We start from the raw sequence: 24,533 nt of genomic DNA on the forward strand, positions 1-24,533 counted from the left end.
AAAGAAAAAAGCCAGGTAAAAACCCCAGTGTAACGGTTTAAATGGTGGGGGTTCTTTTTCTTATTCAACTAATGTTGAATAGAAAAATTAAAACTAATAGGCAGCTCAGTGCAGCTTTAACAACTCTTTATTACAAAATCAATAGGAAAGAGAGAAGGAAAAAGCAGCATGCTGACCTGCAAGCTGGACAGCCTGAAAATGGAACTCTGGCCCCTTTTTGGGACCCCAACCTTTAAATAGATTTTGTATTGGTATCTTTCTCACCAGCGTTACCAAGGCAATGGGCTAGTTACTTATTCCTTAGCCAGGTGGTGCCTCTTTGTCTCCAGACAGTGCACTTACTAAGTGCAAGGGTCAATAATCTACCTGGCCCTTGTCTCTATTGTATTGGGCAGTATTGGTTGCTCATCAACTAGGGTGCTTCGAAGCCACACACAAAGTCTACCTTTCCTATGCCCAAGCCGGATCCCACAGGAGAGGAGGTAAACAGAGGCAACGACTGCCTTTATTGTAGTTTTAGGGCCAAAGGCTTCAATTGACTCTAAGGCTTTTACTATAGGTTAATCATTAAAATGAAGGGCAAAGACAGAGAGGAACTCTGCATTGTAATCGCTGCAGCCCCCTCCCTGTCTGAGTGCCTGCACAGCACCTAGGCTCTGACCATAATTTACATTTTGGAAATTATCAAAGCAATTTTCCAATACCAGCACATCCATACATTTTGACACCTCTCCCCAATACTGGTACACAAAGGTTTTGGCTCAAATTACTAGCCGGTTAGTGTTGCTAGTTGACATGAAGAAGCTATAGGAAGAGATCTTAGGGGAGGTACCAGGAGTTGAATTTTGGACATGTTGACCTTGAGCTGTATATTGGATATGGAAAGAAAATGTTGAAAAGATGTTAGATACAATTCTGGAGTTCAGGGGTCATGTTTGCCTGGCAACAAACCTTTCTCTTTCTGATCTTGTTTCATAGTTTTAGATACCATATACTGCAAACCACTCCTAAATATTCATGTTTACGGTGGATTCAAGGCAGATTGCAGTGGCGTGGCTGTGTTGCCAGCAGAGGTGGGCTTCTGGGGCAGTCTCTTTATGTAGGATCACAGAGTAGGTGGGGTCTAAGTTCTGGGGTGTGGGTCCCCAGACTCAGCTGTCTATCACTGCTTTATCCATACCCTCTATTCTGAGGCTCAATATAAGACACCAGGCTTCACTGGTACACTCTAGACAAATTTAAATCAAGGTCTACACTTCATACCTGGGGCTCTTTCTCCCACCGGCACCTTACCAATCTTTGGCGAGACTATCTTTCAAAAGTTCTTCTCATTTTGTTTCACCCCTTAACTTCTCTGGGCCCAGTTAATTAGAGTAGTAGGAATTGTAAGTAGAGGGAAAATCCTGTATACTACCAGGCTCCAGCTACTAGGTGTATTTTGCGCTCCTCTAAGTAATTCTTATCTGCTCTACCTTGGCCCAGGTTAACGTTCCCAGAAGTTCTATCCTGGCTGCCTCCAACTTTCTCCCTCTCAGTTCAGTTCAACTTAAACTCTGCAGCTCCCCGTCTGAAAAACCGTGGTCTAGGAGAAATGGCGTGCGCTCGGCCAGCTGCAACCTGGACACCTCTGGGGTGCAAGCTCAGGGTTCTGGGACCGACTCCAGGTCCGCTTTGTCCCAGGGCTCAGGGCGGGGCGGGGCGTGGCCTCGCGCTGGCTCCGCCTCCCGGGCTGCGCGCGGCTGCCGGCCGCGGTCACGTGGGCGCGGCGCGGCGCGGGAGGGGCCCTGACTTCCGGGTGGCGGAAGGAGACGCGGCCGCGTGAGGACCAGGCGATTTGAAAACACGCTCCGGGAGCCCGAGGCTGCGGCCGGCGGCGCACGCTGTCGCCCCGTGGGCTCCTGCTCGCACGCCCGTCCCCTCGGCCCGCGCGCCGGCCGCGTCCGGCTCTCAGGTGAGCTGCCGCCGCCCGGGGCCGGGCCCAGCGGGGCGCGGGAGCAGGCGCGGGCCCAGGCGCAGGGCCGGGCGGGTGGGCGGGCGGGCGGCGAGCCCCCGGGCCCCGCGGCGCCCCCGGGTGCGGGCGGGCGATGCGGATCGGCGGGCGGGGCGCCGCGAGTGGCGGCTGGGCGGGCTCGCGCCGGCTGCGGGTCTGGGTGCGGGAGAGTTTAGGCCAGGGTGAGTGGATCGGGCCCCAGGGCCCCGGCCGTGGTCCCCACCAGCGTCCACAGGAGCCGAAGGCGCGGTAGTTTGCTAAAACCCGCGGGGTCTTCCATGGTGGGATGCAGGAACGGATGCGCGGTGGGGAGAGCAGCCCCCATAACGCGCCTCTCGCCTCGCAGGTAAGGACAGTTCTGCGATCCGTGCCGAGTGGAACCTGACCTGCTGAGCTTCGCCCTTGCCTGGGGCGCTTGCTCTTGGGAAGGCTGATGGATGCCTTTGGTCCCTCTGTAGAGTTTGGAGGGACTCAAGCGTGCAAGTGGAGGAGGAAATTGCCAAAGGCCGAGGAGGGCGGTGTGCTCGCTTGCGCTCTCCTTGATATTTCTTCGGGGGAGAAAGAAGTTGGGAATGAAGAAGGATAACGAGTGGGCTGTCAGGCAGATGAGCTGGAATTCGATTCAGTTGAGATCGTAGTAAACTAGAAGTAGTAAAGACCTTCAGTAAGACTCTGAAATTCTGCTTTAAAACTGCTGGGGCTGGCAGACAGAAAAGGACCGGTGAGGTGAGAGTTCAGTCCCTGAGACTGGAGTTCCTGCCTTCTACCTAAAACCGACTCCTGCAAAAAAATAAAAAATAAAAAAAGTAGCTTAGAATGGTTGCTAGTAAAGGTTCCGGGTAAAAATGTTGTTTACTCTAGACAATCTTTTCCAGTGTAAAAGATTGAAGGGCAGTGTCCTCAAGTTTTCTTAATTCAGGAAAAACTGCGAACTGATAGGACATGATGGACGGTAGGCTGTAGGTTGGAGACAGTTCAGGTGGTTAATGGCCGAAGTTAGCCCAGAGGGGGGCACAGGTTAACTTTTCTCTATGTTCTATACCGTTTACTTTGATCTCTGATTCCAGCTAGCTGATAAAATTGTGGGAAAAGCTTACAAAGTGTGCATGTTTAATGCTGAAGACTTTTTTTTTTTTTTTTTTTTAGTATTAAAAGGGACCATATGATAAAATAGAGCCTTTCTTTTTAGGCCCTATTTTCTTACCTCTTGGTATGAACTGGGATAACTAGAGTGATAGGTGGAATGAACACTTGAGATTGGAGTAGATGAAATAAGCCATTTTGCTGTAGTTTGCCAATCCTCTTGTTAATTTCTGTATGTATGACAAAGAGCTGGTTTTGCAGTGCTCTAATGAATCCCCCTTCAATTCCTTAATGAAGGACTCGCACATCTTTTCGAGTCACATGGTTAAAACCAGTTTGCACTACCTTCCTTAGCTGGTTTTGTGAGAATTGAATGCTAATTTGTGCAGTGCATCTAATGTTGTGCTGGGTATGTGCTGGTCCACACATGTATGTTTGTGCTTTTAGCGTATATGTATTTAACAACGTGGCAGGCACAGTTCTGATTTCTTCATTCCCTCTAGTAACTACTGTGTGAAGTCAGTATTATTGTTATTCCTGTCTTGTAGGTAAAACTGAGGCACAATGGTTAAGTACAGCTAGAAAGTGGCAGTGTGGATAAGCATCGATCTAGTTCTGAATTAGCCCTTTTGTTGTAATTTTATGTCTTTGAGATGGGTTTTGCTGTGTTACCCAGGCTGGACTTGAACTGGGCATACAAAGTCCTCCTGCCTCACTACTTCCAGTTCTGAATAGCTGAAACTACAGGCACCTTGGCTTTAGAATTCAGTTAGCTCTTAACTTTGTTGCCAGATTCTAACTCAAGGGGATCTAAGTTGGTAAAACCCTGCACTCAATGAATTGGGATGTAATGTCATAGCTGATTGGCTTCTGCATTCTTTGAACTTGAGGCTGTAACTGGAACTGCTCTGTTTTGCACTAGTCATTTTATTAATCTTGCAGTACTGCAAACTTTTTTTTGTACCCCCAAGTGTAATGTGACTTTGTAGGTAGGCATAGGGTAATTGTGGTGGGCCAGAAGTAGTTTTATTTACTCCTGGGGTACTTGTCTACTCAGTTATACAATGGAAGGTTGAATCCATTATTTTTGAAGCTTGTGGAAAAGGCCTCAAGAATAGTTGAGCTGGTTTCAGGTAGAAGAAGCTATTTTTTAGTTTGTGGGAAAAACACTAGAGAGGATGATGGATGGTGCCACATCAGGAGGGACCTAGTAAGGAGTCAGAGTAACTGAAAGCTCCTGAGCCATAGATCTTGTTTAGAAAGAGCTGTCTGTTGGGGAACTACAGAATAGACATTAGAGGCAAAACAAGAATACCAGTGAAGAAGTAGTGACCTAGGAGAGGGAAGGAGGCACAGATAAGAGATTTTGTGTCCGAGTAGGAAGATTTGGATGTAAGTTGAAAGAGGTGCAAGGTGACATGGCTTTGCCTGAGTTATTATAATAGTGGCCTACCTATCTTTGTTTCTTATCCTTCTGTCTCAGTCTCCCAAGTACTGGGATTATTCTGTGCTACACTCCCAGACCTATTTTATACACTTTTATTTTTGGAAACAGGGTCTCTTAAGCCAGCGCGACTGGCTTTGAAGCTGCACGATCCTCCTGTTTCCACCTCCAAAGCGCGGGGGATTACAAGCGTGTGCCATGCCCGGCCTCAAAGTTTTTTGAAACGGGGTCTTACTGAGTTGCAAAGGGTTTCCGCTAAGAAGCTGAGGCTGTCCTCGAGCTGCAGCCCCCTGCTCTCAGCCTCAAGTGCTGGGATTACAAGTGTGTGCCACTATGCTTGGCTCTGTGTTTTTGAAACAGGGTCTTGCTAGGTTGCTGAGTGTCTTGCTGGCTCAGAATTTATGATCCTCTTCTCTCAGCCTCCCAAGTACTAGGATTTCAGGTGTGTGCCAACAAGACTGGCCCATTGCATTTTCTTTTCTGCTACTTTTTATCTGGGGGGGGGGGGTGTTTTCCATTTGTAGTTTTCTCTGATGTTGAAAGTGCTAATGGCTTCACTTTTGCAGGCTTGGCCACGACAGCTGATCTGTACTTACTTTACTTGTGCATGAAATCCCCATCATGCTCCTTGCTACCTACATACCTAAATATGATCTGTTTTTCAAGTACTCAGCTCTGGTTTGTAAAACTTTCCTAATCATTGTGAGCTGCATTAAGTAATAACATTTTCAAGCTTTGTTTTGCTAAAGCCTCCTCTGGTTCTTCCAGGGCCAATATCTTCCTAGCAGTTACAGAATATCTTTAGTAAGTCTACTTTCCTCTAGACAAACAAAACATTTCAGAAGGTTTCCATTTACCACACTGCTTGATAAAATGTTTCATGTAGACATAGACAACAAGATGGATGTCTTATTAATGACTCTCTTACACTATTTCTTGAATAAGCTTTTTTTTTCCCCAGTATTTCTTAACAGTATTTTCCTTTTAATATTTTGATTCTTTGGCACAATCATTGGCCATGATTCTTGGGTATGTTTGAAATGTTGAAGTAATATAAATGTTGGAAAAAGCTTTTTATTCTTTTACCACTTATCTTTTGTCAATTTATTGATTTTAAACTAATTCTTTTTAATGTAGCACTCAAGAATGACCAAAAAAAGGAAACGTCAAGATGATTTTCAGAAAGTAAAACTAAAAGTTGGTAAAAGGAAGCCCAAGTCAGAAAATGTTACTTCGACAAACTTTAAAACAAAGAGTATACATCTTCCTGAGCAACTCAAAGAGGATGGAACACTTCCAACTAACAATAGGAAACTTAACATAAAGGTAAATCATAAAGCTTGTTTTGATTAAAAAATAGATTTTCTTTGAAATCATGTAGTATGTTGTTTTGCAAAAAGGTGTTTTAGGGTCAGAGTTTATGTACAGGTGATGTTTGGGGTTCACCTGTTACTAATATCTCATCTTAAAACCACATCTTATCTACCTCCTTCAGAAAGGTTTGCTGAAGTAAAAACTCTGATTTCTTTCTAGTATACTTATTTGATGATTTAATGAATATCATCTGGAAGTAATGTTTATGTTTAATTTATTGTTGTGTTTGATGTGTGTTTTGTTTTTTTCCTGTGCTGGTGATTGAACCTAGGGCCTAATGCATGCTAGGCAAATACTCTTGCACTGGGCCACATCCCCACCCAATATATCAAGTTCTTGAACAGTTTTACATCTTATTAGTTTTTATATCTTACCAGTTTTATAACTGATAAGATATTATTGTATTTTTTGTGTGTGTGGGTCTGGGGATGGAACCCAGGGGCATTCAACCTCCGAGCTACACCCCCTACTCTTTTTTTTTTTTTTTTTTTCTTCTTGAAACCAGGTCTCACTAAGTTGCAGAGGGCCTCACTAAGTAGCTGAGGCTGTCCATGAACTATGATCCTCCGTTTTCAGCCTTCCGAATGCTGGGATTACAAGTGTGTGTCACTACACCCGACGTCATGTATTAATTTTTGAGCCCATATAGCACATAGTTGATTACGCATCCATAGTATATTGATGATTGGTTCTCAAAATGCTTGGGACCACAAGAGTTTTGGCTTTCAGATTTTAGAATATCTACATATGCATTACAAAATGTCTTGGGGATGGGACTGCAGTCCAAATATAAAATCCATTTGTGGTTCATATATACTTTGTGCATGTAGCCAAATTTTTTTTACAATACTTTTATAGTGTGCCCCTGTTTTTTATTTTATTATTTTTTGCAGTACTGGGAATGGAGCATTCTACCTCCAAGATATATGCCAGCCCTAATTTTTATTCTCTATTTTGAAACCAGTTCTCACTGAGTTGCTCAGAGCCTCACTGAGTAGCTGAGGCTGTCCACGACCCTGATCCTCCAGTCTCAGCCACCCAAATGCTGAGATTACAAGCATGTGACACCATGCCCGGCGTAGTGTGCCCCTATTTTGACTTTGACACATCACAAGAGGGTCAGCTGTGGAATTTTCCAGCGTGCGCGGCTGGCTTCGAACCTGCGCGATCCTCCTGCCTCTGCCTCCCAAGCGTGAGGATTACAAGCGTGCGCCACCACGCCCGGCTCCACTTGTGTAATAGCACTCAAAAGTTTGGGTATTTGGAGCATTATAGGTTTTGGATTAAGACTTGTCCACCCTGTAAATACTTTAAGTCAATGGAAGCTTGAAGAGTTTTGCCTAAAAAATTTTTAACAGCTTTATTGAGATAATTTACACACATTAAAATTCACCTGTTTGCCAGGCGTGGTGGTGCACGCTTGTAATCCCCGCGCTTGGGAGGCTGAGACAGGAGGATCGCACAGGTTCGAAGCCAGCCTCAGCTACTTAGTGAGGCTTTCAGCAACTTAGTGAGACCCTGTTTCCAAATAAAATATAAAAAAGGTCTGGGAGTATAGCCCAGGGTAGAAAGCCTCTGGATTCCACCCCTAGTGCCACCAAAAAAAAAAAAAAAAAAAAAAATTCATCCATTTAAAGTATGCAATTTACTGGTTTTTATTATATTGACAGTTTACACTACTATCATCATAAACCATTATTGGAAGTTTTTTGTTTGTAGTACTGGGGATTCAACCCTGGTCATCTTGGGCTACACTTTCACCCCTTTTTATTTTTGGTTTGAAACAGGGTCTTGCTAAGTTGGTGAAGCTGGTTTCAAACCTGTGATCCTCCTGTCTTAGCCTCCCAAGTGTTGGGATTACAGGTGTGCGCCGTCATGCCCAGCTTAGAACACTTTTATCACTCCAGAAAGGAACCCAGTATTCAGTGGAAATCACTTCCCATTTTTTCTTTTGCCCATGGCAACCACTAATCTACTTTCTGTTTTTGTAAATTTATCTTTGATTTTTTTTTTTTTTGAGGTTCATCTTTGTAGCTTGTATCAGAAAGGTATTTATTCGTTGAATTGTTGAACAGTATTCTATACATGATTGTGATAGTTTGTTAACTTACTCATGGATACTTGGCTTTTCACTTTTTGGCTCTTAGGAGTAATACTATTATGAGTATTTGTGTACAAGCCTTTATGAGGATATGTATTTTCTTTCTTTGGTTTTTTGTTTTGTTTTGTTTTTTGGTGGTTCTGGGGATGGAACCAGGGGCCCTCTACCTCTAGGCTACACTCCAGGACCTATTTATATTTTATTTGGAAACAGGGTCTCACTAAATTGCTGAGAGCCTCAACTAGCTAAGGCTGGCTTCAAACCTACACAAACCTCTTGTCTCAGCCTGTCAAGTACTGGGATCACAGGTGTGTACCACCATGCCTGGCTGAGGATATATATTTTCTAGTCTTGCTTTTTGAGCTCTGGAGGTTAAGTAATTAAAAAATGTTTGAAGTTGGGTCTTTTTTCCAAATGTTAAATAATTAACCCCATAAATAAAATTTTCAAGTAGTATTCTCTGAATAAAATACATACACCCTCATAAAAGATCACTTACAATAAGTAAACAGGCCTGTTAGCTTCACAGTGTTTGGTACATGGTATAGTAAGTGATGATGTTAATTTCTGTCTCTTTAAATCAGAGTGCCTAAGCCTGTATAAAGACTGTAAAAACATTTTAACTGAAAATTAGTAATGTTCTTATTAAGCTAAAATATGTTTCTAATCTTAATAAACACGAAATAACTTTTTTGTGTGTCTGTGGTACTAGGGATTGAACCCAGGGGTGTTCTAACACAATTTCATTTTTGAAACAGGGTCTGGCTGGCCTTGAACTTGCAATTCTCCTGTCTCAGCTTCCTAAGTAATGGAATTACTGATGTTCGCTACACATTTAAATTACTTGCTGATGCAGTTAATACAAGGAATGTCAGATTATTAGCATATTTTTAGTTAGCATGTTTATTTGAAAATGACGTATGTGTATATATGTATGCATACACACCTACATTCTGTATTTTTATTTGTAGGATTTGCTGTCACAGATGCATCACTACAATGCTGGGGTTAAGCAAAGTGCTCTTCTTGGACTTAAAGACCTTTTGTCTCAGTACCCATTTATAATTGATGCACACCTTTCAAACATATTAAGTGAAGTGACTGCTGTGTTTACAGATAAAGATGCTAATGTACGATTAGCAGCAGTTCAACTTCTTCAATTCCTGGCCCCCAAAATACGAGCTGAACAAATTTCTCCATTTTTTCCTTTGGTAAGTGCCCATCTCTCTAGTGCCATGACTCACATTACTGAAGGAATTCAGGAGGACTCTTTAAAAGTTTTGGACATTCTGCTGGAACAGTACCCAGCTCTAATTACTGGCCGTAGCAGTATATTGCTTAAGAATTTTGTAGAACTTATTTCTCATCAGCAGCTGTCCAAAGGACTTGTAAATAGAGACAGATCCCAGTCCTGGATACTTTCTGTAAATCCTAATCGGAGACTCACTTCTCAGCAATGGAGGCTAAAAGTCTTAGTGAGACTCAGTAAATTCCTTCAGGCCTTGGCAGATGGATCCAGTAGGTTGAGAGAAAGTGAAGGACTTCAGGAACAAAAAGAAAATCCCCATGCCACTAGCAACACCATTTTTATCAACTGGAAGGAACATGCCAACGACCAGCAACACATCCAGGTTTATGAAAATGGGGGTTCACAGCCAAATGTCAGTTCACAGTTCAGGCTACGGTAAGAAGGATTTCAGTTATGTCCACACTCAGTTTTCCTGTATTGAAATCTAACTGCTGACCATTGATGGCTAATGGTGGGAAGACATGCAGTTGTCTTTCATAGTTTTCATGCAGTTACTCATGATTTGATTTGATAACTCCTGATGGGAGGAGTCATTGAAAGTATTATTTGTTTATTCATTTCTAGAAAAGCCTAATGAGAAGTAAAACATGATAATCTCTTGGCTTTGTCATCGTATAATTTCATTTTTCTTACTAGTCTTGATCGATGTAATTAACAGTTCATGGAGCTTCGTTTTACTGGTAGTTTATATTTAAGGTTTAAATTAAGCAAAGGATAATATGTATTGTTTAATCATTAATTTTTTTCTTCATTCTTAACCTTTCTTTATTAGGTACCTGGTTGGAGGACTAGGAGTTGTGGATGAAGGCTTGTCATCTACTGAAAACCTGAAAGGATTTATTGAGATAATAATACCATTGCTGATCGAATGCTGGATTGAAGCCATGCCTCCACAGCTAACTGCTTCTGTTGGAAAGGGTGTAGAGCGAGAACCCCTACAGGTTATGCAGCAAGTCCTCAACATTATTTCCCTTCTCTGGAAACTCTCTAAACAACATGATGAAACCCATAAATTGGTGAGAATTTTATTTTATTTATTTATTTATTTATTTATTTATTTTACTAATAACGCCTTCTCTTGTAAATGGGAGGATTAGAAATCGCTTATATAGCCGGGTGTGGTAGCGCACGCTTGTAATCCCCGCGCTTGGGAGGCGGAGACAGGAGGATTGTGCATGTTCAAAGCCAGCTGCTCTGGCTTAAGAGACCCTGTTTCCAAATAAAAATATAAAAAATAGGTCTGGGAGTGTAGTCCGGAAGTAGAAGGGCTTCCAGGAACCCCAATACCACACACAAAAAAAAAACCAAAAAAAAGAAATCGCTTATACAAATTATACATTTTTCAAAAAGTACTCAAGATTTAACTGTTACTTTATTTCTTTTGCATGAAACTACCAATGAAATTAATAGTAAGGTTATTAATTATGAATATATTTGTTTTAGTGAAATTTTTAAAAATTCCTTGATTCCACTTGTTATTAGATATAATTCATAGTAGTGTTAAAATGTCTCTGAAGGTAGTCTTATAGTATTAAAAAAGTTGCTTAATAAGTACTCTTTTTCTAGCCAGGCATGGTGGCCCATGTTTGTAATCCCAGCATTTGGAGGCTGAGACAGGAGGATCATGGTTCACAGCCAGCCTCAGCTACTTAGTGAGGCCCTTTGCAACTCAGTGAGACCCTGTTTCAAAATAAAGAATAAAAAATTGGGCTGGGGGTGTAGTTTGGAGGTAGAATTGCATTCCCAGTGCTTCAAAAAAAAAAAAAAAAAAAGCATTTTTGGCTTTGGATATTTTCTACCTAAAATGGGTTTACCAAGACATAATACTATAAATTGAGAAGCATCTGTACTTTTAATCTGAAAGGTTAAGAAAAACAAAGATATTTAACATAACTGAATACTAGTCTTTATTTTTTTAGAGAACTTAGAAGTAAAAATTTCAAGCTTTTTTGGCATTTAACTATATATGCATACCAGTAAACTTTTGTTACTGCTTTATTAGTATTTGCATTTGGAAGAATAGTACCATCGGATTCAAAGTATGCAAAGTCATCAGTTGTGTTGGTTTATCATTTAGTTAAAGCTGACAAAGGATCAATACTGCTTTTAATCTTACGGATATTTAAAATAGTATGCTTTAAAACTACTTGGTGTTATAACATGGCTGTTTTCTAGCACTTTGTAGCACTAAATTGATACTGTGCAAAACTGAAATGAGGAAATAATTTACGTGTGTGTGTGTGTGTGTGTGTGTGTGTGTGTGTGTGTGTGTGTTTGCCATGCTGGCAGTTGAAATCAGGGACTCATGCATACTAATAAGCAAAATCCTTTGCCACTAGTTACATTTCCAGGCCAGGAATAAAATTTTGTTTTGTTTTGTCTTACTGATGCGTTCTACCTTTGAGCTATACCCCCTAGTCCTGCTTTTAATTTTTATTTTGAAACAGGGTCTCACTGGATTGGTAAGAATTACTTGCCAAGGCTGTCCTTCACCTGAGTTTCTCCTGTCTTAGCCTCCCAAGTCCCGGGATTACAGGCATGGCTGGCTCAGAATGATATTTTAAAACATCAGTTGGTAGAATCTTTAATGTACCTTGACAGATTTGTTATGCTGAACTTAATAATTTGATTAGAACTATTATCCAAGACGAAGTATAAAATGTGTGTTAGCTGTGCACCCTGACATTCAGTGGCATTTTAATTTTCTTACCATTCCCACTGTTGGTTCCCCTTTCTCATTTACCTTCATTTGTAAACTGATTTTAAGATACTGGGTGACCTCTATCACAGTCTTCAGGAGACATTACATGGCATCTATTGGTCTTTAAATGCAAGTACTTTTAATATAAGAAAAATGTGACTTTTTTCTCAGAAAGCCTGTGTTTTTAAAGTGGGATCTGGGTTGTGTGCAGTCTTAGGGTCACTGGCTGCTTGCCTCTAAGTGTTGGTGCTATTTAGTGCGTTTGGTTTGGTAACATTTGCAGTGCAGTGGAGAAAAGTTCATTGATATTCAATTTTTTTTTTGTTTTTGCCGTACTGGGGATGGAACCCAGGGACATTCTATCCCCTAGCTACACCTTCAGCCCTATTTTTTTATTCTTTAATTTTTATTTTTTATTTTTTATTTTTTGGTGGTACTGGGGGTGGAACCCAGAGGCTTTCTACCTCCAGGCTATACTCCTAGACCTATTTTATATTTTATTTGGAAACTGGGTCTTAGTAAGTTGCTGAGAGCCTCACTAAGTAGCCGAGGCGGGCTTCGAACCTGTGCGATCCTCCTGTCTCAGCCTCTCAAGCCTGGAGATTACAAGCATGTGCCACCACGCCTGGCTTTTATTCTTTCTTTGAAACAGGGTCTCACTGAGTTGCAGAGGGCCTCACTAAGTAGCTAATGCTGTTCTCAAACCCTGATCCTCCTGTCTCAGCCTCCCGAATGCTGGGATTACAAGTGTGCGCCACCACACCTGGTAAGAACAAGCTTGGCATGTCTAGGGAATTCCAGGAAGGCTTGTGCAAGTGAGGGACTGAGAGAATGGTGGGAGATGAGGGAGAAGAGTTTGGATTTTAACATGACTGTGGTGGGTTTTGAGCAGAGAATTGGCATGATCTGTATCATATTTATTTAACTTTAATATGTTGAATTTACAAAAATATAACTCTAATCTCTTAAATGCTCACTTTCCTCTCTAGCAGCCATCAGCTAATGGATGACCAGCCCTTCCCTACTCCTATATACACACACAAACCCGCATTCCCCTTCTCTCATTTTGAAACATTATGTTTTAAAAGATCACTCTTTTTGCTGTCTGAGAGTTGGCTTTGGGGGAATAAAAGGAATAGCAAGGAAACCAGCTAGTGCTAGTAACAGTTGAAGGTGGCTTGGGGTAGAATGGCAGCTAGTGGTTGAAATGATGAGAGGCAGCAGGATACAGGTAAAGCCAGTGGTAATGCTGGTGTGCATACGTGAAGGGAAGAGGGCCCAAATGGCCAGCTGACTGCTGGCACAGAGTTTGGTGATGTCCATGTTACATTTTAAGATGCTAGTTAAAAGTCCAACAGGCAATCATGTATATCTGTATATAGAATCTGGAGCTCAGGCGTAAGTGGGCTTAGGACTGATGCTGAAAATTCACATTTAGCAGTAAGGAAGAAGAGAGGAACCCAGTAAAGGATGCTAAGCTGAAACTACTGAGTTGTTGATTGACAGCTGTTTAGTACCTGAAGTCCGACATCTTAGGATACCCCTCAGTCTCTTGACAGAACGGGATTTGGTTAGCTTGGATCTGAGGAAATCAGAGCTCTGATCTGAAATGAGAAAGATAGTGTTTCACATAGGAAAGAACGATAAATTCACCATTACTGCTAAAGCACTTTAGGGAAGTACCTTGTTTTATGAAAGTATTAAATGCTTTTAGTGAGAAATAATGGAATTCCTAGGGGATATTTTGGTATAAGTAAATCATGAAATAGAAGAGGTATTTTGGTTTTTTTTATAAACATCTGTTCATGGTCCAAATTCAGAATTTTCTTCAATCTTCTTTACTTTCTCTTTTTTTCCTCTCATCTAGCAGATGGGTTTAAGAAAAGTGTGTGTGTGTGTGTGGGGGGGGGGTATTGGGGATTGAACCCAGGAGCATTCTGCCTCTGAGCTATACCCCCAACCCTATTTTATTTTCAAACAGGGTCTCACTAATTTGCTGAGGCTCGCCTCAAACCTGTGATCCTCCTGTCTTAACCTCCCAAATACTAGGATGACAGGTATATTGCCACCATGCCTGGCTAAGAAATAAGTAATTTTTAAGTACCAAAAGGATCAGTGGATAAAAATTGAATACCCTAGCAGTTAATTTTGATTTTAAACTTTGTCTTATATCATAGGAAGAAGGTATATTAAGGTTTCTGCTTAAAGTTTTGTTGGTTACTTTATATTACTTTTTTCCCCAAAGATCTTCTAATTTTAATCTTTATTTCAATAGGAGTCATGGCTTCGAAAGAATTACCTCATTGATTTCAAACACCATTTTATGAGTCATTTTCCATATGCCCTAAAAGAAATGACCAAGCACAAAAGAAAAGAGATGAATAGAAGGTATTGTAGTATTTTCCATCGAATAAACTTGAAAAGCTGTTTAATATGACATTATTAAAAGGCAACTATTTTTTATCTGGAGTTTCTATACTGAGAGGTGTTTATATCTACATTTTGTGACAGTAAAAGTAGGAGTAATATGGCTCATCTTGAACAAGTCACTTTGGACCAGCAGTTTTCTTTTTTTGGTGGTACTGGGTGTGGAACCCAGGAGCTTTCTACTTCTGGTCTACTTCTGGGCTATACTCCCAGACTTTTTTTTTTTTTTTTTTTGAAACAGGGTCCCACTAAGTAGCTGAGGCTGGCTTCAAATTTACATGATTCTCCTGTCGCAGCCTCCCAAGTACTGGGATTACAAGCGTGCACCACCATGCCTGGCCAGTGTTTTGGTTTTTAAAAAAAGTATTTACAGTGAGTATTTTGCTTTAGATGAATGTATCAAATTATGTAGTGTGAGTTTAATAAAAGTTGCCAAGGTAGGTAGCCTATTTAGATGAAGATGTAATTATTAAATCTCTAAGTAAGAGAGTACCTGGAAGATCCTCTAGTTCTTAAGAAAGTGGTGATGAACCGAATGCCACTGTCCTGTGAGAAGAAGGATAATTGGAGAAGAAAAAAGAAAGGACTAGAGATGAGAGATGGAGTTAAAAGTAAGCCTGGAAAATATTTTAAATGCCCAATGCAAATGAAAGCAGATAAATGTGAGAGCACATTATGTAATAAAACTTGACAAGCACGTGCAAGCTAGAACACTAAAATTGTAGTTGCCCCCAATGAGCAAATACTTAAAAAGGAACCTTAAAGTCTGTCAAAAGTTCTTAAATATATCTGAGAGAAGAAATTAGCTGGAGAAGCATTGAGGCTCTTTGAGCAGGGTTCAAGGTGAATGCTCAAAGTGTTTAGGTTTTTTTTTTTTTTTTTTTTTTTTTTTTTTTGGTGGTACTGGGGTTCCTGGAAGCCCTTCCACCTCCGGGCTACACTCCCAGACCTGTTTTTACATTTTTATTTGGAAACAGGGTCTCCTAAGCCAGCGCACGCGACTGGCTTCGAACCTGCGCAATCCTCCTGTCTCTGCCTCCCAAGCGCGGGGATTACAAGCGTGAGCCACCACGCCCGGCTAGGCTTTTGTAAGCAGGACTTCCACTCATTCACTAAATCTCTTTTGGTTGCCTCCTGTAAGTAAGGTATTGTGGTAGAGACAATCAAATATCTTAAGGTTTATTCTTTGCTCTTCTGAGTGATGAATTTTTTGAAATTATACTTGAAATATTTTGATATGTCTTTTATGCTTTGAATTTTTTTTAACTAGGATAAACTGATTTAGACATCTGAATTATAAAATCAATTCATTTCAGACCAGTACTTTCTTGGATCAGTGTCAATATTTCATACATGAGGAAATTATGAGCAGAAGTTGATTCCTAAGTCAGGTGATTAGTTAAAAGCAAAGCCAGGATTTCCTGGGATGTCCATTCATATATAAATATCTTTTTTTTTTTTTTTTTTTTTTTGTAGTACTGGGGATGGACCCAGGGGCATTCAACATCCGAGCTACATCCCCTGCCCTATTTTTTATTCTTTATTTTGAAACCGGGTCTCACTGAGTTGCAGAGGTCCTCACTAAGTAGCTGAGGCTGTCCGCAAACTGCGATCCTCCGGTCTCATCCTCCTGAATGCTGGGATTACAAGTGTGCAGCACCAGGGCCTGGCTTTATAAGTATCTTTTTTTTTTTTGGTGGTACTGGGGTTCCTGGAAGCCCTTCTATCTCCGGGCTACACTCTCAGACCTATTTTTACATTTTTATTTGGAAACAGGGTTTCCTAAGCCAGCGTGCGTGGCTGGCTTCGAACCTGCGCGATCCTCCTGTCTCTGACTCCCAAGCGCGGGGATTACAAGCGTGCGCCACCACACCCGGCTATAAGTATCTTTTTAAAAAATCTTTAAATTGTTTAGAGTTTTCAGGTCTTTTTTTTTTTTTTTCTCAAGGTACTGGGGATTATACCTGGGGGCATTCTACCATCTTGAATAGAGGTAGCCCTATTTTATTATTATTTAAATCAGAGTCTCATACAAGATAGCAGGCCATTAAGTTTTAGAAGGCCTCACTAAGTTGCTGAGGCTGGCTGTGAACCTGCAGTCCTCCTTTCTCAGCCTCCCAAATACTGGTATAACAAGTGTGCACCACCATACTCAGTTCAGTTCTTCTTAGCTTTTAGTTCTTGGAAGATTCCCAGGCAATATAAGGCCATTTGCCCTCTGTGTAGATAGCAACTTGAGCAAGGGACTGAGCTCTATTCACTTAATTTAGGATTTCTTAACAACTCTGATTCCATAATGAATAGTTAATTTACAGAACTTTGGCCTAAGCTTGCCTGTACACTGTTTTCGTGACAGTTTATTTCTAGAAGGACAAAATTTGGGGGGTGGGGGCAGGTCTGAGGATGGAACTCAGGGGTATTCAACTACCAAGCTACACCCTCAGCCCTATTCTTTATTCTTTATTTTGAAACAGGGTTTCACTAAGTTGCAGGGGGCCTAAGTAGCTGAGGCTGTCTGTGGACCTTGATCCTACAGTTTCAGCCTCCCAAATGTTGGGATTACAAGTGTACACCACCACACCTGGCTAAAAAAAGTTTTTTTGTGTGTGTGGTACTGGGGTTTCTGGAAACCCTTCGACCTCCGGGCGACACTCCCAGACCTATTTTATATTTTTATTTGGAAACAGGGTCTCTTAAGTCAGTCTCCGCCTCCCAAGCATGGGGATTACAAGCGTGCGCTACCACGCCCGGCTAGGACATATTTTTAATCAGTTTATAGGCTATTTTAAGAACTCTTAAGTGGGCATGGTAGACAACACTTTATAGATGTTTGTATGTCTTTGTTTGTTTTTAGCATCAAGCATTGCACGATTCTCTCCAATAACGTAGATGATCTCTTACTGAATTTAACACTGTCTGATATCATGGTCTCCCTGGCAAATGCCTCAACTTTGCAGAAAGATTCCAGTTGGATAGAAATGATAAGGAAATTTGTGACAGAGACCCTTGAAGATGGCTATAGGCTAAATAGTAAACAGCTGAACAGATTGCTTGGAGTGTCATGGAGGTTAATGCAGATACAACCAAACAGAGGTAAGTACTGTTTTGCCTTTAAAAGAGGAGCTCTTATGCTATATAGGGTCTAGCTTTGAAATGGTGACTTCCAGGCATTCTAGCTAGTTAATTACATCCAAGCCATACAAGGTACCTAGCTTCAGTATTTATAAGGCATTCTGCTTGAGCCCTGAAATTATTTGTGACTCTTTCTGAGGTGGTAGATCCACACTGAAACAAACTGATAAGTTTCTATCCTCCTCTGACCTAGTCTGACTAGGAGAGCTTTTTCCACTGATCAATATAGAACAGAATACTGCTATCTCTACCTTTCCTTAGGTTAAGGTTAAGTTAAATTGTAAATTTTTGGAGTGATTTACTGCTAATTCTTTTTCAAAATCAAAGATTTCCTGCTTGGTTATCATCTGATTCACCTTTCTAACCTGGTTTTTGTCATCCAAGGTTAGTTGTCTCTTAAGAAAATTTAGAGTGTAACTTGTGATTAGTTTGACTTTTAAGTCATGCTCTTCCTAATGTGGACTGAGGATGGTAACTATTAGTGTGTGACTGATTCCTACTTTGATATAGGAATAAAGTAAAAGTACTTCTATGCATTTAGAGGAATTTGGGGGCTGTTGATGAAATATTTTTGATTAATACACAGTGTTGTTTTCTTTCTATTTTTAGAAGCTACAGAAACTCTCATTAAGGCAGTTTACACATTGTATCAGCAGAGGGACCTTCTCCTTCCTGTTCGGACTTTGTTATTGAAGTTTTTCAGTAAAATCTACCAGAAGGAAGAACTGAGATCTTACCGGTTCAGGTAACTTTTTTTTTCTTTTCTGATTGAATAAATCTTTGGAGATTTTTATAATCCTATTTGGTGCATTTAAGAAATGATAGGAACTCTTCTGCACTGTTGGTGGGAGTGCAGACTAGTTCAGTCACTGTGGACTGCAATATGGAAATTCCTTAGAAAACTGGTAATGGAGCCACCATATGATCCAGCTATACCACTATTGAAATCGCAGAACTACAGTAACATATGCATACCCTTGTTCATAGCAGCACGATTCATGGTAGCAAAGCTATGGAACCAGCCTAGGTGCCTATCAACAGATGACTGGATTACAAAATTATGGGAAATACACACAATGGAATTCTACTCAGCAATAAAAAAAATGTTATTTATAAGAAGATGGAAAGACCTAGATAACATTATGTTAAGTGAGGTTAGCCAAGCATAGAAAGAGAAGGGACATATGTTTTCTCTAATATGTTTGAACTAGGGAATATTTGGGATAACAGGGACTCTAGATAATGAAGAAGAAGAAAGTGAAGCCAGGGAGGAAGAGTAGAGGAAGAAAAAGGCTGAGGTTCACTAATGGAAATGGTACCTGTGACTTTGTGTGTACATGTGACTGTAACATTGCTAATCTGGACACTTGGTATCAGGAGGGAAATGGGGAGGTGGGGGAGGCATCAAGTGCTGTGAATATATGCCATTGTCAACTTGATCTACTTTATAGTGCAAGACCAGAATGCACCAATTGATTATATATATATATATATATATATATATATATATATATATAGCCAGGCGTGGTGGCACACACTTGTAATCCCAGCATTTGGGAGGGTAAGACAAGAGGTTGGCACTTCCCAACCTCATCTACTTAGGCCCTTTGCAACTCAGTGTGACCCTGTTTCAAAATAAAGAATAAAAAATCAGGCTGGGGGTGTAGCTCGAAGGGAGGATGCCCCAGGTTCCATTCCCAGTACCACACACACACAAAAAGAAAAAATATATATAATTAAAAATATACATAAAAATTAGACAGAAAAAAGTAATAAAATTTTATAAATAATACTTATTAAGTGCTAGTAAATTTTATATCTATATCTGAACAGGTAAAAGCCTCTTTAGCACTTATTTCCACTTGTCCACCTATAGCTAATAGAGCAACTTACAGCAGCCACAACCTTTCCTTTTTCTTCCCATAAAAATTATGGAAGTTGAATCACTAGCCATTAGTGACGTATTGGAAAATGCAGGATAAGAGTAAGGGCAATTGAGGATGAGAAGTTTCTGGCTTTTTTTTACTGCCAGGTGATGTAGACCACACAAGGGGTGGGACTAAGGAATTAACTTTTTGGGATTGTAGTTAGAGGTTATTTGGGACAAGTTAGAAAGATGTGTGGTGATGCACACTTGTAATCCCAGCTACTTGGAAGGCCTGAGGTAGGAGGATCCCAAGTTTGAAACCATTCTTGGGCAACTTAGTGAGACCCTGTGATAAATTAAAAAAGACTAGAATGTAGCTCATTCTACATTCTAGTGGATAGAATGTAGAATGATAGAGTGCTTGCCTAGCATGCATAAGGCCCAGTGGAAAAGAAAGGAAGATGTGTGGGTAAAGGAGATTGGGGATACCTCAAAATATGTAGGTAGTTTTTGGAACATAGTCTAGTCTTTGCTATAAGCAAGGAGCTTTTCATAATCTAGTGATTGTCATACTGCTAATATGAGGAACTATTATTTCCATTTTACAGAAGATAACAAAGTTAAATATATCTAATAGGTAGTAGAACTGAGATTTAACAGGTTTGACAGTGAAATCCATGATTAAATCACCAAGTTCTCAGAGGAAGCAAAAATGTTTGTCGTTACCCATGACATCAGAGCTTTAGCAAATACACTGTAAAGTAACACAAGAATAAAAATTCGAAGCTGTTTTTTATGGGGACATTGTACCAAATGCAACATTTGTTAATAGAATAGTTAAAATGAATTAGGATAAAGAGTTAAATAATATCTCTGTCCTTTAACCCTTTTTTTGTTTAAAAAAAGTAGACAAGCTTTGGAAAATGCTGCTGAATAAATGCTAGCACCTTGGAGGCTCTCAGATATTTAAATGTGAATTTATTGGTACACATTTAGTCACTTTGTGGTATTTTTAACTCAAAACTTTTTTAGTTCACATTTATTTCCCTCATCTTTGCAAATCACACTGTTGTACATTCCTCCTTGTTCCTAAGGTACCGTAGTAAAGTGTTATCCCATTGGCTTGCTGGTTTACCACTGCAGCTCTCTCATCTGGGCTCTCGAAATCCTGAGCTCTCCACACAGCTCATCGATATCATTCATACTGCTGCAGCTCGAGCAAATAAAGAATTATTAAAAAGTTTACAAGCTACTGCTCTCCGGATCTATGGTAAGAGTTTGTTTAATGGTGTATGTAGTCATTGGGTTCTCCTGGTATGGGAAGATTTTTTTTTTTTTTTTTGGTGGTACTGGGGATGGAACCCAGGGGCTTTCTACCTCTGGGCTACACTCCCAGACCTGTTTTATATGTTTATTTGGAAATAGGGTCTCACTGAAGTGCTGAGAGCCTCACAAGTGTGCACCACCGTACCCGGTCTAGGAAGAAATTTTTAAAGGGAGCCTTTTAGATTTGCCTTTTCTTTAGTTCAGATTATTATGCCATCGTTAAATTGCCCAAATTAAAAAATCAGGCAGTAAATTTGACTTCACTTGTATTATTTATTAGAAGTCATAGAAGGTTAATGGCATAGATTTCTTCTTTTTTTTTTTGAGCCATACTGAGGATTGAACCCAGAGGCATTTTTGCCTGGCTTTTTATTTTGAATTTTTTGGGGGGAGGGGATGGAACCCAGGGGCATTTGACCTCCGAGCTACAGCCCCTGCCCTATTTTTTATTCTTTTTTTGAAACCGGGTCTCACTGAGTTGCAGAGGGCCTCACTAAGTAGCTGAGACTGTCTGCGAACCATGAACCTCTGGGTCTCAGCCTCCCAAATGCTGGGATTACAAGCCTGCGCCACCACACCCGGCTCTGTTTTGCATTCTTAAGTTATCTTTGAAATCACTTGCTGTTGATAAAGTTCAAACTAATTAAGGTATTTTTAAAAATTCCTCTGGAGCTTTGATTGCAAGATAATACCTTCATTACTTATTTTATCATAATATCTCATATGTCTTCCATATATTATTACTTTTATATCCCTGAGATAACTAATATATTATGCAAAAATATCAATAAAAACATACTGGAATATATGTTTCCTCATATTTTTATACACACGTTCTCATATATATATATGTTCTCATGTATACATATATACACACATACATATCCACCCGTAGTTATAGTTTATTTATTGATATATAATTCATATTTCCTTAAGTAGAATGATAAAATTCATTATTTTACAATGTAAAATTCAGTGTCTGTAGCCATCATCATTAATTCCAGAACATTTTCATCACTGCAAAAGAAACTCTGTACTCCTTAGTTGTCCCCTCATTTTCTTTTTCCCCTGCCTCTGGAAGCCACTACTCTATTTTCTCTCTCGGGTTTGCCTATTCTGGACATTGCTTATAAATGGAATTAAGTGAGGTCTTTGTGTGTGGCTTCTTTCCCTTAGCATAGTATTTTCAGGGTTCAGCAGTGTTGTAGCAAGGATGAGTGTTCTATTTTGTTGCTGAGTGATGTTCCCTTTTGTCGATATACCATTCAGCATTGAGTGATGGGCATTTGAGTGGTTTCCACCTCTGTGGGTTTTATTTTAAAATAGTTTAAATTTTATGTGTGTGTGTGTGTATGTGTGTGTATAGGTATTTACACACAGCAAGTAAAACAAGTGTTTTGTGTTAAATTAGGTTGGTATTGTAGTTGTTACTGTGATAGCCTAATCACTTGTTTTTCACTTTTACTTTGTGGTGAGTCTTTTTTTTTTTTTCATTCTCAACAAAGTTCTAAACAAAACAATTAACAAATTATTATAGTGTTAAATGATTATGTCTAGTGTTTTACTTTAGAAAGTAGTTTAACAAGATATACATGCTGTATGGTAAGACTTGTGTGTAATTGATATAATGGAAATTAAGCATAATTTGTCAGCCTATAATTCAACAAAAGGCATAAGTTTGCTTTATTAATTCATTCTCTGGTTTGTATATATTGCATAGTTAATTTATATGTTTACCTACCCACTAGATCCACAAGAAGGCACTGTGGTGGTTCTCCCTGCAGAGTCTCAAGAGCGTTTGGTTCAGCTTGTGTATTTCCTACCCAGTCTGCCTGCCGATGTGCTTTCTCGGCTAAGTCGTTGTTGTATTATGGGAAGACTCAGTTCAAATTTGTCTATCATGCTTATTGGAATACTGCACATGAGGTATCATGCTCAAGTGAGCTGTATTTTAAGTGTATAATTTTTCTTCCTTTCTTTTACTGGAAATTTACAAAAGGCTTATTTATTTATTGTGCTGGAGATTGAACTCAGGGGCATTTTACCTTCAAACTACCATCCCCAGTCTTATTTTATTTTGAAACAAGGACTTGCTAGGTTGCTGAGAGCCTCACTATATTGCTGAGGTGGCTTCAAACCTTCAATCCTCCTGTGTCTTAAATACTGGGATTACAGGTGTGTGGTACCATGCCCACATAAAGAAGGCTTTTCAGGTCACATACTGCTATCTTCATTTACTCTGTGTGTGTGTATAGTACTGGGGATTGAAACCAGGGTCATTCTTGCTCCAAGCTACATACCTATTTATTTATTTATTTATTTATTTATTTATTTATTTATTTATTTATTTATTTATTTATTGGTGGTATTGAGGGTGGAACCCAGGAGCTTTCTACCTCCTGCAAAAAAAAAAGTGTTTAAGAACAGGGTGCTACCTAAGTGGGATGTTCCATGTGTGAAAAATCCATCAGCTAGAAGTTCCTTGTTTATTTTCTCTTGACTTTTAAGCTCTTAAGAAATATCCCTATCTGGGCATGGTAGCGCACACTTGTAATCCCAGCACTTGGAAGGATCACACAGCTTCGAAGCCAGCCTCGGCTACTGAGTGAGGCTCTCAGTGACTTAGTGAGACTCTGTTTTCAAATAAAGTACAAAATAGGTCTGGGAGTATAGCCTGGAGGTAGAAAAGGCCCTGGATTCCACCCTCAGTACCATAAAAAAAAAAAAAAAATATATATATATATATATATATATCCCTAGAATTGCTGCCCTTACCCTTCTACTGCCTGTTTATAGTTTCTTAGAACCTGACTTTCCCCCCATACTATTTTACAGTGCTCAGTTAGAAAAGGTATACAAGAGTAGTCAGAAAATATAAACTAATCTGCTCTTGAATCCAGTAAAAACAGATTAGTTATGCCACCCAGTGGCTAAAAAGGACAGCAGATCCACTTAAAATTCTATTTGGGAAAAACAAAGAGAAAAACAACTCCTATCTTGGCTCTGTAGAGTGGTTTTGAAATGGGGTGGAAATTTTCTCTTATATATTTGGATGGATCAGTTATACTTTTTAGATATATCATACTGCCTTTAAAACTGGTGATCATATGTGCTGCCAAGTACTGATGCCCAGCTGTGTTCTGTAACCATATCCAGTGCTTACCTGTGTGCCCCTGATTTATTTACAGCTGGATTGGGTACTATAAACCACAGATATGCAAAGGTAATCAATAGTATTAAAATTCTGAGGAGGGAAACATTACTTAAACTAAGAAAAATTTGGTTTGTGTTTTCCTGGTGGTACTTGGGGTTGGCCCAGGGCATTCCACTTCTGAGCTACACCCCAGCCCTTTCTATTCTGAAAAAGGGTCTTGCTAAGTTATTATGTGCTGACAAGCCTGCAGTCCTGTATTGGCTTCCCAGTGGACTGGGATTACAGGTGTATGTCACTGTGCCCAGTTGGCTTGGGTTTTGTGTGGGGTAAACATGCATCCTGGTCTGCTAGCAGTACTTGTATTTTACCTCATTTGCTCTTGCATAATTAGTAATAGCACCCCTTGACTCAGAAATGTTCTGGCTTGGACAGTATGTATGTTCACCATTATTTTATTTATTTATATTGTTTGGTGGTACTGGGGGTGGAAACCAGGGGCTTTTCTACCTCTGGGCTATACCCCCAGACCTATTTTATATTTTATTTGGAAACAGGGTCTCATTAAGTTGCTAAGAACCTCACTACGTAGCTGAGGCTGGCTTCGAATCTGCGCTATCTTCCTGTC

General features: G+C 40.1%; 1 protein-coding gene across 1 annotated transcript in view; it reads left to right on the top strand.

The window, feature by feature from the left end:
* Positions 1 to 5,663: 5,663 nt before the first annotated feature.
* Positions 5,664 to 24,533, top strand: part of TEX10 (testis expressed 10) — a gene marked incomplete at both ends in the record, with an annotated part of 38,990 nt that continues 20,120 nt past the window's right edge. Inside the window, 8 exons of the mRNA XM_080709312.1 lie at positions 5,664 to 5,843; positions 8,964 to 9,676; positions 10,074 to 10,317; positions 14,278 to 14,390; positions 17,284 to 17,522; positions 18,171 to 18,306; positions 20,523 to 20,698; positions 22,503 to 22,680. Of these exons, the coding sequence (XP_080565438.1) occupies positions 5,664 to 5,843; positions 8,964 to 9,676; positions 10,074 to 10,317; positions 14,278 to 14,390; positions 17,284 to 17,522; positions 18,171 to 18,306; positions 20,523 to 20,698; positions 22,503 to 22,680 (1,979 nt within the window). The remainder of the gene's footprint in view (positions 5,844 to 8,963; positions 9,677 to 10,073; positions 10,318 to 14,277; positions 14,391 to 17,283; positions 17,523 to 18,170; positions 18,307 to 20,522; positions 20,699 to 22,502; positions 22,681 to 24,533) is intronic.

The sequence above is a fragment of the Muscardinus avellanarius genome (assembly GCF_963383645.1).
Source record: "Muscardinus avellanarius genome assembly, chromosome: 13".
NCBI classification, from domain to species: domain Eukaryota; kingdom Metazoa; phylum Chordata; class Mammalia; order Rodentia; family Gliridae; genus Muscardinus; species Muscardinus avellanarius.